A 15,873-nucleotide genomic window follows, 5' to 3' on the forward strand; every position below is an offset into this window, starting at 1 on the left:
CTATATTTCTTTTTGCAGTGTATCTTGAAAAACCAACATCACACAGCAAAAGTAAATTAAGTACAAATTGACAGTTGAAATCTGATTCAGACATGTCCTTTCCTTTGTTGCAACCCCTTTATTCACGTATATTATTTTTCACTGTTTTTTTTATAGCATGGGCTGCCTATCAACCTGAAGGGAAGTCCAAAGGCTGATGAACTGATCTCAGTGTGTGTGAGACTGCATTGCTCTGGTGTCCTGTATGCCCTGAGAACACACCCAGTGCAAACCTGGTGAGTACAGACACTCATTTGATCTGTTGGTTGTTAATTCAAGGGGTTTTTACTCTCTTCCATTACGGAGACGTTTTAGCAAGCAGGTGTCCTAGCTTTGAAGTCTCAGACTGGGCTGTGGTTGATGTGGGCCGTGCCTCTGGCGATCAAATGCGTCAGATCATTTTAAATTAGCATCATCCTCCGATCCTATAATTATGTAGGGTCGGAAGGCAAGGCTAACTACTTTGAGTCCAGGCGATGCACACATACTGTCTCGCTTAACTAACTCCAATGGGCTCTATCGGGACAGCCCCTGCATTCCAATACCCATACTTCTCTACTATTTAGTATGCCAGAAAAATATTTAGGATGTCCCAATACATGCACGTCAATTGTAGTATGCTGAAAATACATACATGCCCCAGTAACTCCAATAGCATTTTGGAGTATTCGTCTTTATTCTTGACATTTCTCGACATAATGAAAATAAAATCTTCCTTATCTGATTTTTTTCTCTCTCTATTGTATTTTAGTATGTAGTGTAGAGATCAAGTATGTGATTTGGAAGGCAGGGAGCATGTTGCAAGTGTGTTACACAGTAACACACACATTCAACAGGTGGAGTTTCAGGATGCACCTCCAGTCTCCTTAACAACAGGCTTTTCCTCCCACATAGATGATTGCTCCCTGTTCTGAAGGCAGTGTGTGCCAGCTGCACCAAAGTGAAAGTAAAGTCAAGTGTAACTCAGGAGAGTAGCTATGGAGGTAGTGTTCACTCCATGCTTTCAGTCAGATTGCAAGATGACACCTCTGCTGAAGCCACCTGTATAGGCTATAGCCCCAAACAGAACATTTCTGAAATATATTCAGCCCACTTCAATCCATCAAAATATTGCATTCACTGAAGGTTGCATTGACCATTACGTGTCGATGAGTGAATGACAGTGGTGACATCAGTCGCATATACAGTACGAGTACCATGAATAAGATGCATTCATTTCTAGACATTTGAGGACATGCCAAGTCAAGTCAGGTCAGTTTTATTTATTGGTATAACCACGGTTACAGGTTTATCTCATTAACACAAATCATGAACAACTTGCTTTGGGGTCGTTCAAACAACTACAGGTGCCACCAAATAAGTCCCTCCTCTCCAGCATGGATACCTGGTTAGAGGTCAGACAATCAACAACAGAGAAAGGCATGCACATCATTTAACACAAATACTAGAGAGAAACAGACAGGCACACAGCATGAGAGAAAGAGACTGGATGACATGCAAACTTGGACCCATGGTGGCTGATGGTCCAGTACCGACAGAAAACAGAGGACAAGGGGGAAAAAACTAGGGAGAGTGAGAGAGAGAGAGAGAGAAAGAAAAAGAGAGAGAGAGCAGATACTTTATAGTTTCTCATTTTTATTCCTCAACAACGACCAGTCAGACATTAAAGTACCTGGGTTTTAAGAGACACATTGAGGCTGACATGTCAAGGTGAAGCCTCTCGAGACAAAGAGCGTCACTTTTTGTTGAATACAAGCCCACTTTACCACTTTCCCCCTATTAGTGTGTTGAAGAATACCTCAAGGGAGATTTTACCCTTTGTCAGTGTAATAGCTTTTGCGATCCATCCAGAGGATAGGGATTTTCTAAAGGCACTAAAAGAAAAGGTTGGAAACACTAAGAGTCCATTTGTGTTGTTAATGTCAACTTCAACCCCTTTAAAAAGGTTTTTGTTCTGCCATTTTGTGGCAAACATCGAACAAAATATTACAAAAGCAACTGTAAAATCCTGCGGGTAGCATAGCCCATACATGGACCAAAAGTGTATTAATGAGAAAATAAAATAAACGGTAGAATTTAAGTTTCCAGTCTGTTGCTTGACCCTGTGTGTGGCTTTTCATTGGTTCCAGTGTACAGTATGTCATGTATCTATCGTTGATGGATGACAAAGACCTGAGGCCTGTATTACGAAACGGGAATTGAGGTTAGTGAAGTAACCCTATGTTTTCATCATCAGGTCCGTGGTTCACTTTTTACTGGGGTGCTTTTTTGCATGGAAATATATGCCGCACATTTATGCTGCACACCTCAATCATTTAAATTGATTGGTCTGAAGGCAGTATCACTTATCATAGTCTCAGAAGACCTTGTAGAAGGGTGTCTGCAGGCAAGAGTGTTTTGAGAAAACCTGCAGCTTTTCCATGATGAGTATCGATATGAAATATATAATAGTATTTAGAGGAAGAATGTCGATTATTTTCTATGTCAGCTTTTTGAGCAGTAAGTTGCCATTGCCACATTTGTTTACAGTCTCCTGCAGAGTGTATGCAACTGCAAATGTCATGCAAGTGTTTATGACAGCCAGGTATCTGTCCCTGTTACCTCTGTATTGGGACAGTGGTGCATACGTTGATGGTGACAACATTATTGTCACCACAATTAAATACATTTGATTAGTTATTCCCACAATAAGTATTACTCCCATCTCTTTTAGACTGAGCACTAAAGCCTTGTTCTTGTTAACCTTGCAATATTTTTAGGTGAGACTTTAATTTTTTGCGAAAAAAAAAAATGGTCTCCAACACCATACAAAACACATTTAAGCAGCATTCATTTAATGTAATACAGATCTGCAATTACAGTCAGATCTTCTTGTGCCTCATTGAAGAGGAAGTGATTTTGATAAGTCTGTCCACTCTCATGCATTCACATCTGCAATGTTTTGACAGCTTGTATTCCCGTCTTTGGCAACAGCAACTGTGTTTGTTTTAGTCTGGATTATATTTTATAATTTTTTCACATTTGCTTAATATTACAGTTTGCTCATCCTGTGTCAAACATGTGGATCCAATACACCTGTACGTGCTTGGGATTTGTCAAACTAGTGCAGTGCCAGTAGGAAGCAGGTCTGCTGTGTGTGTCCCGCTTGTCACTCATTTCAAGCTTTGGTCGCAGCAGCCAATCAAATCAGAGGGAGGCGGGGTTTAGCCGGAGACTACTTCATGCCGCTTCATGCCCGTCGTTACTGTGGCCTTCAGTGTGCATATGTATTCGCCGCTAGCATGATATAAATATGATAACTTCTACATATTTGGTCCAAAACTTTATAATCAATCAAGGATGCACACCTTTGTGCCGTGCGCAAGCAATATCCGGAAGCTAAGGCCGATCTGACTAACAGTGAGAGAGATATGCGAGTCACAGACAAACACACAGACGTTTCTTGCTTTATAGATAGATAGATGGTACACTGCCCCGTTTATGTGAACACACTCAGCTAGTTTGGGAAATGTTGGGTCGACTTAAAAGTGGCCAGAAGGAATTTTCAGTTTTTGTTGATTCTATTGGCACCTAATTTAGTAGTGCTCGCACAGGGTGTTACGGTCTGGTATGCTTTACATTAATTAAAATTCCTGAAAACTGGACTTGTGCAAAGACATCAATGATACAGTACCTATATAAAAATAGAGTTGTTGTCGCTAATGGTCTCGTTTTTTTGTTACAGCTCATGTATGATGATGATGATATGTAAGTTCTTAACGAGTTGATAACCATCGACATGACACTTATCCTGATCGTTGTTGTTAGGCATAGTGAAGTCTAGCTTATATCTATATCCTGGATATGTTGTTGTTGCTTAGTACAGACCCTCAGTGTATATGACATGTTCAAATAATATTTCCCAACTGTCAAGAGTTTCAGAGAACAAAACCTTAAAGCACCATCTAAACTAACCAATGCAGTATGGATTGAGGGATGCTAGAGCAGGCAGGGCTACACCTGTTGTGTCCTTCATATTCGGGGGAAAAAAATGCAGTGTATTTCAGCCGTATCTGTTGAAGCCATTGGTGCGTGTTGTCGGCCGTAATGAAATTTGACAATCTTGATATGGACTTTCAAATGAGGCTGCAACTGGAACACAGTCTCTGTGGTACTGCTTCATGGACTCGCATAGCTTCAGACAATAAGGACTCCTCATTCACATGTACAGCTGTGAACAAAGCTGAACTTGTATTACTGTGGAACAGCGCCTATACTGTCAATCCTGCTGCATCCAACTCATATTTAATGTTATCGCCAAGTCACCTTTCAAATCACCATTCACTTATCAACTATGTGCTGAGATCTTAAAGGTCCGGACATTCTTTCCAAATGACATTCTAAACAAATAAATAGTGCCTGTTCAGCATGGAGGTCTATAAACAGGATTTACGGTAGTAATACACGTGCAGAGGAGCAGCCCAGTTAGTTGCAGTGTTGTTCACATAGTATAACTCACACTAATACAGTTCGAGTCAGTGTTTCCCCACATTACAGTACATCCCATACGCGTTGCTTCGACTGATTTTTCGCAGGGCTTCAACTCTTCATTTTGAGAGTTCCCATAGGCTTTCAGTAACAACACTTCAACCTTTGGCCATAACATGCTTAGTCTGTAGCATAAGCCATATTGACAGAGTAAGTAAACAGAAACCCATTGGAGATTTCTTACACACTTTCCATTAAACTATTACAATCCTAAATTAGATCAGACACACAATTCATTAGGTTGTCATCTTGGGTAAATTCACAGCCCATACAGTACGTTAGATCTTTAATAGTTTTTATTTTTCAACCATTTCAGTTGAGGGAGGTTTGTTTTGAACAGTAATTACCATCGACATTATGTGCATGTTGCTTTGGGATAATGAAAAGAGACTTGTGTCAGAAAATGGAGAGCTTGTTGACTTCATTTTGAAGTTTATATCTGATTAATAGTAGGATGATGAACTTGTTCCACTACGTGCACACATCAAACTAAAACATAGTGGCATGAGCTGGGCTGTACTTGATGTGAAAAAACAAAAGCACTCCATTCCCCACATCCATTCTGAAATGGATCACTGGCCACACATTTGATTGCTTAGCATTTTAGCTTTGGTACACTTACTCCCAATGTAACCTGCCCAGTAAAATATATGTGGTCACAGAGGAATTTCTCCTAGTAGCACTGGAGAATAAATGACATAGACAACTGCACAGAGAAAGTTTGTGTATCTCTTGTTGATGGAGACTAGGGTTATGCAGTCACTGTTTGTATTGCCAGAGTTCTCCAACCTGACATTCCATTCCCAAACAAATCAGGCAAGTACATTAAGCGTATAGGAAAGGATGAATAATATAGAAATCCATGGGAGCTATACCAAAGTTTGTATCTCCCACATACCTTATACAGTTCTTAAACAACTTTTTCTGTGCTAAAATATCCTACTGCATACTGTGTCTGTGGCCCTTATTATTTTGTAAGTCCAGTGCTTTCGAGCACTCTTCCTTAACTGTCCATGAGGTGCACTATTAAGCCAAATGTAGAAATGCAATGAAGTTGTTTATTAATGAGCAGGTTGAAATTTGCCTTCATAACAAGAACCTGGAGACTCATTATTCAACCCTCAAATCTTGCAGCGGGTTTCACAAGCTAGCACCAAATGCCAGCTAAACAGCCGGCTAGCCGCTTCTCTCTGACTGGCTACCACCGTGTTGATGTTTGGCATGTTGTCATGATGCCAGTTATGCATCAATGTTGAAATTCACTAAAAGAGCCAGTTGTCAGTTTGATACTTGGAGAGAGAGAGAGAGAGAGAGAGAGAGAGCAAGAGAGAGAGAGAGAGAGAGAGCTCACTAAGGTTGCGAACTTCCTCTCTATCAAATAAAGGACACACCTTTTGTCAGGTACATTTATAGTCTATGTATGTGTATTCATTATCAATTTGGAAAGGCAAAACAAATTATAGATGTCCAAATCCCTTTTTATCAAAACCATTGAATATTTCCTCATGATCTGCTATCTGCTGTTTGGGATAGTAAGGAATCTGGTGTTAATTCATAGCCTAGGTAACAAAGTGTATGTAAACCAAAGGGGCCCAATGTTAGCAAGATGCCCCTGTAGGTAGCCTAGGCTGTTTATTAACACTGGATTATTTTTTAGCGACATACACTTAACGTACAGGCATTCTCCAGTATCGCTGACTACACCTTCATTAAAATTGTACCGTAACGCAACATTATGTGACTAAACTTTGGGTTAAACTATGATAGCGTTTAATCTCTATTTGGACCTTGCAAAGAGGCAGGCATGACTCACCAAATCCATTTTGTCCATGGACGTCTTTGCTGCTCTTGCCTAATTCAAACAGTCCTTCTGCACAGCTAGAGAGAAATCCATTCCTTGATATGTCACATTTCACAGATATTTGATGTTCATTTTCCACCAGCTCTGTTTCATGAGTGTTCACCATGTAATGGTCATTGGAGAGAAAATCCTCTCTACAAAGGCATTTGAGCTACAAAGGCACACTGGAGACAAATGATTACAATCCTGAACACGTGAGTCAAGTTGACTTTCTTTAAAACTGATGCAAACTCCTAATTGATGGATTTTGTTTGATCCCTGTCCAGCTTTCTGTATTTCCTCCCACATAGCCTATATCACACAGCTCTTCACAGAGTTGGTTCAATACTGAGACCATGTTCACACTGTGAAAAGTTCTGTTGCTACCTACCTAGTCTTTTATGCAGAAACTTGTTTGTTCATCTGCTGCTTGGAATCAGCCAAAATCAGCTATCCTGTTACAGCTGACGCATCAACTATTGAACTTATTTTTCCAAGGTGGCAAAAAACACACGGCACATTGTGGAAGAAGCATGGATAAATATTATCAGCTCCAGCTTTTTTCTTCATCCTCAACCCTCCCTTTCAATTATCTGTAGACACATTTTTAAAAAGTACAAGACTTTACTTTATTAAAAGGTACTATACTGGGCCCACTGAAGCTTTAAGATATAGCCTCATTATGTCATGTCCTTCCTTTCCCTTAAGTTTTATACTGAAGTTAAGTGTATTTTTCCTGGCAAATATATTTTCTGTCTTGGCTTAAATAGTCCAGCTGTCATTTTGGGCAGGACAAACTTTTCGTATTTGTCGACAAGCTGTTTCTTCAAACTTTGCTTCTTTTTCCTTTTGTTGTCTTAAACTGCAACCATCAGTTTTTCACAAAGTGAGACATCCTGTATGTATGCAACTCAACACCACAACAGCCTTGACCACAGTCTGGACTTCTGCTGCTGTCAGGCTGCTTTCACTCAAGATACAACAGCCGTAGACTGTTCACCAATGCCTGCTTTCATTAAGCAAAATGAATGGCCCCTTTGACTTTTTTTCAAAGCTTTATAACTGCATGAAACTACCACATTTTGCCATATTTATCAGTCGACAGAATGCATGTCCACAGGAAAGCTACACCTTTTTGCTCCTTTCCCTTATTTGGTTTCCTTTTATGTAAATCATCAAAGACCAGTCATGTAGGTTCAGTTCGACATTTGCAAACATGTATCTGCTTCTGCCATTTGGAGCTGCCAACATAGCTTGAATGTGGGTATTTAAAAATGGCTGAGGCTGTCTCCTCGTAAGGTAATTGCTTTGGTTATCACCAAAAGCAGCATTTCCTTTAAATGTAACATCAGAAAGAAAGAAAAAATCATGGAAGCAGCTTCTACTAAATGCAAGCACACACTAATATATGTGTATATAACGGTGCATGTTACTTTTTCTTAGGATTTCATCAGGAGCTGGTTACTAATAATGAAAAAAAATTCTGTCCCCAGAAAATAATTGAGGACCACTGCCCTAACCAATCAGATGTATTGTCATGGAGAACATTCTGGTTCTCCCAGCCTCAAATACTGTATAAGGGTACTTAACTATACTGGCAATATGTTTCAAACCAGGTTTTCATTGGCATTTCATTAATGCGCTTGTTGAGGTGGGATGTGATTAGAGAGTACATACAGTGCTGTGGGCACTTGAGATAAGAAGGAAGTTAATCCTGAGAGGAAGGGATTTTCGTGTTGTACTTGACAGTATTATGAAATGGCGTGAGTTGTTCTTTGTTCTTCCTCCTGATATTTATCAATTATTTGAAACCTCGCTGTTTGATTTGACTTGATTCATCTTTGAAAACTCAAAAAAAAAAGTGTTATTGCAAATGAAATCAGTTTTACTGCCCGAAGGTAATTTGTTATTCTCTGAACAATACATTTCCTGTAGAGTGTAGAGTGTCCCACTTAATTGTTGAGCCATATCACATCTTGATAAAATACGCCCCGTCCAGTTTTTTGATAGACTTTATTGCTCATTTTGTTTCTGGATAGAGATATGGTGGAGGACCAGTGTGCGGCCTTATATTGTTTTTACTTTACGATGGAGCAGTGCCAATCAGCCACACTTATTAACCTGAAGTAACACAATAATAAAGCTACGCACAGGGGAGGCAATCATCTCAAGCCTTTGCACTGGCTTTCAAGGGGGATTTTTTTTTTCTGTGTAAAAAAGAAAAAAATCCTGGATAGCTCTCCCTATGAGTATTACTGCACTCAACCTTTATATCCTTTCTGCAAAGGTCAACGTTTGGATTGATACTGCATGGAAATACAATAGCTTGAACCTGAGAGGCCATTGCTGTGAATTAACTCATAGAAACATGAAACTTATACACACGTGGATGTTGTTTCTGAGGGATACTGTGATATTCTGCTCTATTGGTTCAACTTACAGCAAAAGGAAGTGCAAGCATGTAGTGAAGTCATTAGGGCCACAGTCAATGTTACACCAATACTTGTGAATAGTATTCCACAGTAAAGATATAGCCTACATTTGACAATATCACGGTTGATCGCCTGATTTTAACCGTACCTAATTAATACGATATGGTAAAAACATATCTGTTATTTCATGGTTCCACTTTGGGGATAGGTAAATGTACAGAATCACTGTTAAATCACACAGACAAAGGAATCAACTATTTCATTTGCATGCAGGGTTTATTTACTTGGGAAGAAATTGCAAATATGTTATCAGTCAATCAAAAAATATGATGGAGAGAGTCTGGGTCACAGTCCTTAGGCGGAGAACTGCAATTATTTCAGTTGATAAGTACTGTAGGAGTTTCAGTATTCTGTTTGCTGCATGGTAGCAACACAATTTAATAAGAATCTCAACTTCATGGTCATTTGTATGAAACAAGCATAGAAAGTTTACCAGACTGAGGCAGCAAAGCAAATATTTAAGTTGATGGGTTATTTTATTGTATTTAACGCCACTGTAAACCAAATAATTAAGGTATAACGCTGGATTTGGTAATGTCAGCGTTAGGATATGGTTTATTAGCTTTATATTTATCCCAATTTGAGGTCAATTGGAATATGAACACGCATTAGCAGCTTTGCTACAATTTTTTGAATTTGTACAGTTCACACAATCAGTAGGGGCAGTACTGAAGCTGATTTTAGCAGCATTGAGCCGACAGCAGCATTGAGCTATCAAGTTTGATGAGCTCGTTGACATGTCACTTCAAATATCCAGGCGACGGTTTCAATTGTTTGCCACCCCCAGACCTGACAACCCCTCCCCCCCAACACCCCCGACACCTAGGGGCATCCTAATCTGGAGCACCCATCATGTCCAACTGAGTATTTTAGGGTGACACGCCAAAGGTGACGTCACCAGTTGTGATGCGATCACCCACATGACTCCGTGGATTGGCCAGTGACTTGCCAGTATTTCATCTGGTCTTAGTGATAGAGGGACATAATATATTCAATTTCATGTAGCTAATATTTTGTTAGAAGCTGGAGCAGTGGTGGTCAACACTTAGGAGCCACATAAAGGTAAATACTTCCTGGATTATTGGATTGTATATTATGTCAAAGATGAGTATTGGACGTTTCTTTGGATTCTCGTAGTAAATGTCGTTCCAGGGCCCTTCTGCTTGGCGACTGTTTTTAAGAAGGCTACATGCAGTGTGACATCTTGGGGGTATGAATTCATCACTAGATACGTTCTGAAGTAGGCTATCCTTGGTTTAACATATTATACGGTTATAACTTAAACTAATAGAATGATACCCTGAGATCCTCTCAGTTGACTTATCATTACTACATGACTTGCACAAAACACTTAGTATAGAGGCAGTTCAGTGTGCTGAAGCTAGTGCCTGATGGCAGAGGAACAATGCAAACTGTGCTATCAACTTGAGACCGTAATTGAGGTTGATATCTCAACCAGGCCCAATGATTGGAGATGACAGGTTTACAGCAGGCTTTGGGAGCAAATGGGTCTGGCAAGACGGCTGCTTTGTAGAACAACGTGCCTTAACTAAATGCTCCTCAGCATGTGTATCTGCGGACCGTACTGTTTAATCAACCTTCCATTTCTGCTCTCCTAATTCTCATTCCCCCTCCCCAATGTTCCAAGGCTGTTTGTGGCATAGAAACCATTCTTAAATCTTGCTAATAGGCTGCAGTGGCTAGCAGGTGATGTTTAACCCACACAAAAGGATGACACCTCCTGTTCAAGGTTAGCATCTCAAAGATGTTCGTGTCAAACCAATGTAATTAGTGCGTGCTCTGCTGTATTTAGAAACACGGCATGCTGAGATGATTTGAGCTACAGGAGGCAGAAAAGCAAAGGGCATACAGAAATACATTGTGTTAATTGTCTCTTTAAAACTGTTAACCTCTCCTACGCAGTGTAGATTTTTTTAAAGGATGTACACACTATTGTAGATGCTCATCTAGGCTTAGAGGCTTAGATATAAGTGGTACTTTGTCTTGAAATATGAAAACATTAGTCCAAGATAGTTAGAAGTGTTACCATTACAAAATGATTCATGTTTTACAGTTGGACAGTTCAATATGGTCCACATTACAAGTTTAAGATTGCGGCTTTTATACAGATGTCCCCTTTGTGAGCTGGGTGGTGTGACGTTACATTTTATGTCATATAAGTACAAAGGGGATTTTTGTTTTACAGCTGGATTTTCATAAAATCAGAAACAGATTTTTGTGCGTTAAGATGTTGTTTTGCGTTTTGCTGAATGGAAATCCAGTGTTCACAGAAGAGGCTGACATTTCTTACATTTTGGTAACCTATTGTCTATATCTACAGTATATGTGAGGTGACATTTGTATCCAACATGCGTGCAACATGATTATGTATATTTTGTCATTTGTGGTTTACTTGCCTTTACTTACCTGCCTGATATCACTGGGTAAACTCTATGTTTATGCTGCTGTGCCCTCATTGACACACTATAATTGCATCCCTAAAGCATGCATGTCCTTGGAAACACCACGAATAGGCGCTGGCAATGATTCATTGCAACACAATAATTTCTTTTTAAAAGATTTTCAAAAGAAGGTGCTCATTAAAAATATAAAATCTATAAAAGTGACGTGACATCCGCAAAAACTCTCACAAAAGGGATTGATTTGGCTGTACTTCATGTCCTGTCAATCTTCAGTATTGCTTCTAATGGAATAGCAGAGCAAATGAATAATTACTTTGAAATGAAAATTGTTATGATCCATGTGCCCTGATGTTTTTGTTCAAGACTGCTAAAGCCATCAGCTTTCAAAGACAGAAATACCTGTCTCTGGAAACTGAGAGTAATGGCCATTTTGATTCACTCTGTGAACATTGCTACAATTATAGGTGACATTTCTGAAGCAAATTATGCGGCGAAGACAGCCTAATCACAACCTCGAATTCCAATACCTCAGTGTACCAGTACTACCAGACTGGAAACGGGGAAAGACAATTAGCCTGGCTCCGGCCAAAGGTAGACAAATCAAGATGCCAACACCTGTAATGCTCTCAACAGATAATATCTCATGTGTTTAGTCAGTGTACAAAACTAAGTGAAGAGAAGATTAGTTATTGTTTGAAGGGGTATTATGTGCCAGACTATTCCTTGGCTGGTGCAGAGGCTAATATTGCCAGGCAACCAGCAAAGAAATAAGGGTGCCTTTGCTCACTTCACAAAATGTCAAATTGTTACGTTAAGCTTCTCGACAATCATGCCAGGGCCAACCAGCCATGTTCCAATTGTTTCCAAAACCCTAGTATGATTCTTACTTGGTTTTTGCCCCCAATACTGCACTTACCTCTTGAATAGTGGCTGCAAGTTGCAAGTCTTTGAAAAACAGTAAACAACTAATAATAACGCCCACGCTGTTCTAGACCTCCCCGAGGCATACAATTGCCAAACGGTGAGAGTAAATTGGTGCTCGGCAATGCTTTAAGGAAGGGTAAAACTCCAAAGAAGCTACACTATGGAACAAGGTCATTGCGACCTCACAACATGGAAAGGTTGCAGTAACATTTGACATCCAAAACAGGATATGATGCCAGCCTCCGTCACATCAGTCCAAGATCAACACGCACACAAACGCTTCCAGCAAGTCCATTCATATGTGAGCAGTGTTCCAATACTGAAGATCACATCCAGAGTCTCGGTGGTTTCCGGATACATGGGCTTGTTATCACCTACATGCTGTACATCCTGCTGTCTGCCACCGTTTAACAAACACAGACTGGTGATAAGACCTAGCAGGAAGGACACATGAATAGTACTTTTTGTTTTTAAGGTCCGCACACAAAGCCTTTTCACTGCTCTCTAGGTGTTGCAGATTGGTTTTGGAAAATATCAGCACAAGCAGGTGCAAAAAGCACTGAGCAGGGAGCCCATTTTGTTGTTCATGTTTTTTTTACGGGACCAGCGTTCTATCATTATACAATCGCTATTATAATGTAATGAATTAGTTTTTTTCTTCCCTCAGTCTTTCCTCAGTCTTCCCTTTGCCCAGCTGTCCTGTTAATCCTAATCCTACATACCATGTGTGATGTCTCACATGGGAAAATGTAGGGTTAGACAGGGAGACCATAAAGCACTCTTTCTGCCTTTTCTCAGGCTAGGATGAACCGATTTCTAAAATGTTTGCACGTTTATACTACATAGGATCTCAGAGTTCAATACACCTTCATATTTCCACCGGTGAAGTAGGTGTTTCACTGTTTAATTCCACCAGTTGATAGATGTTCCAGTTGCATGCAGTGTAGTCCCAAGTGCTCCTCTGGATTGTTTGTGTAATTCATATCAAGATAAGCATCTAGCTTGGAGCACATGATTCAGATCTACATCCTGTGGCCTCGTCACAATTCACGCTCTAATTTCATTGCCTGACTCCACATCAGAACATTTTGTTTGGTTTTGAAGTCAACTTCAGGTTGAGGATAGCAATGAATTACACTCCAACTGTCCATCTTCTGTGTGTTTTCCACTTAACATAGCTAAACAGTCCTGGATAGAACTGTGCATCATTATAAGTTGCCTGATTTTTATTCCTTTTTTTTTTGCGAGCACGGAAAACTTAAATAGTCTAAGGTTGTGTCTTGCAAAAAATTTAAATTTGCACGGACATACACTTGTGACCATTCAAGCCAGAAACAATATCAGAACTGCCCAACTTTAGTAGATAGAGAAGGAGGGCAGTTTTAATTCCCTGGGGCTTAATGATAAGAAACCTGTGCAGGTCATGATAACAGCAGAAAAGTCAACAGGGTTGATGAGGGCGGCAGGTTGCATATCTGTTGATGTCTTCCTAATGGAATATGGATCATGCTGTCTGAGTAAAACAAAGAATATGGTTATTGGGGATTTTGAAATGGAACAAATAATTTTTTTATTTTACATGGCACACAATATGCTATTAAAACTCACAGCAGAGAAAAAGTATATGCTACTTGATCTTGTTTAAGAAAAGTTTAGCAGTGCTGCAACTTGGTGAAAATGTACTAAAGGGATTAAAATGCTCACTTCATATATCATAATAATATGTTTTTGTGTTATTAGCAACATATTTCCAAAGCAAGCTTTCTAGTGAACATTGATCACAATAAAGCTGTATAAATAAAGTTATTTATTTTTACGGGCTGTCAAACGATTACAATTTTTAACCAGATTAATCACAGGATTCTGTGGATTCAATTGTCCATGATTCATCTCAAATATACACATTTTAGCAAGAAACACACATATACTACATGAAATTAGGTCTTCTAACTTTTTCTACACAAAAAACTGTTTGGCACATCCATCCTTGCATTCAGACTGTCCTGTTTGCCTTTGGGGAGCAAAGTCATTTGGGCAAACCTTAATGAGGGTACTTTAATGTCTGGCTTGTAGAAAAGAAGCTTTTACTGTTGCAGACCTTGCAACCAATAAGGATTCTGAAAGTCATTGTTACACAGAGAGGTTCATTTTCAGGAGCTTGGTCAATACCTTTATTATCATCTTTATGTTTCACCCATATCACAGTCCCTTGTGACCGATGAACTGCTTTTTTTTTAAGATGATGTTTTGGCCATTTTTAATGTTGTATTGAAAGTGCAGAGAGACAGAGATGAAATTAGCTTTTATCCAGTGGACATGAGTATTATTATTTGTAAAGCACAGCTGGCCCCAATACTGTATTTCCTCACCTTACAAAAAGGTGAGCCCGAATGCTCCCTTTTTGCAATTGTGAACGGTGGTGTCCGATTAAAAAAACAAAACAAGCTGCTTATTAATTTAATTATAGATTTTTATTCTGACATTTTGAGACAACACATGGACCTGGGGGATGTGAATCTAATTCAACTTAGTTATGCAATATTGTCTAGGGACCTCAAAACACTGATGTCTGGTTACTCTGTTTGCAAATGTTTTGCATCAGCTGCAACATGAGATGTGTGGTGGTGAACACACGTTTTTTTAGGGGGGATTTAAGAAGAAGAATAAATACATAATTAATCGCCAGGGGGGAATTTAATTTACATTCTGTTAATGTACACAATTACACACACAGAGATGCCCCAAACACACTTGCAAACAGGACCTTTAGATATGCAATGTATGAGAGATGTCAGAGTGGGCAGCCAGTCTCAGAGACGGCGCTCTGAGCAGTTAAGGGGTTCTGTGCCTTGCTCAAGGGCACCTCGGCAGTGCCCAGGAGGTGAACTGGCATCTCTCCAGCAACCAGTTCACACTCCAATATCGGTCTGAGCTGGACTTGAACCAGTCTCTAGCCCAAGTCCCCAGAGCTACTGCCACCCCTAAAGGATAATGGGATAATACATTTCTGGAAACAAGGACACACTTGATATAATGGTGTTGTCATACAAATACACTCTATCAGTGAAATAACACACTATTCTTGATGTATTTAGCAAAAAAAGACAAAAGCTGCAGGAGTGCAGAACAGTTTGGGTAATAATGTATTTATAATGACGTTTTTTTGTGTTGTGTTTGACAGGTGACTGGCTGGCTGGAATACCACCCCACTCCTTCTCCTTGTGAGCACATCCCATTCCAGGACAGTGCGTTGGTCTCACTTCCTCTGAGTATGGAGCCAACCAAAGTCCAGTCAGAGGGAGGCCTCAATGTCACCCTTACCATCCGCCTCCTCATGCACGGAAAGGTGAGCATGTGCCCCCCCCCCACAATATATTCCACGTGTAGCCTCAGTACTAAGTGATTTAATACTGATATAAATTTCTACTTTGCCTGTTCAGTTATAGATATTCATTGAGTTATAAATCCGAATGGTCTCGTTTTGGACTAGGACCTACTGAATTTAAACAGACAGCGTATCTTACTTCTAAAAGAGCTTTAAAAGACATCTGAATTCACCCGATGAAGAATGTATGCTATTGGATGCAAAATGGGATGTAAATGGATCCAGCTGTTTTTAAATTTTGAC

At 39.7% G+C, this 15,873-nt stretch overlaps 1 protein-coding gene across 1 annotated transcript in view; it reads left to right on the plus strand.

The window, feature by feature from the left end:
* Positions 1-205: 205 nt before the first annotated feature.
* pcbp3 (poly(rC) binding protein 3) overlaps positions 206-15,873 on the plus strand; it is a gene marked incomplete at its 3' end in the record, with an annotated part of 32,447 nt that continues 16,779 nt past the window's right edge. Inside the window, exons 1-2 of the mRNA XM_080038726.1 lie at positions 206-275; positions 15,427-15,591. Of these exons, the coding sequence (XP_079894852.1) occupies positions 15,517-15,591 (75 nt within the window). The 5' untranslated portion in view covers positions 206-275; positions 15,427-15,516. The remainder of the gene's footprint in view (positions 276-15,426; positions 15,592-15,873) is intronic.

This window comes from Ammodytes marinus, assembly GCF_949987685.1.
Source record: "Ammodytes marinus genome assembly, chromosome: 12".
NCBI lineage: Eukaryota > Metazoa > Chordata > Actinopteri > Uranoscopiformes > Ammodytidae > Ammodytes > Ammodytes marinus.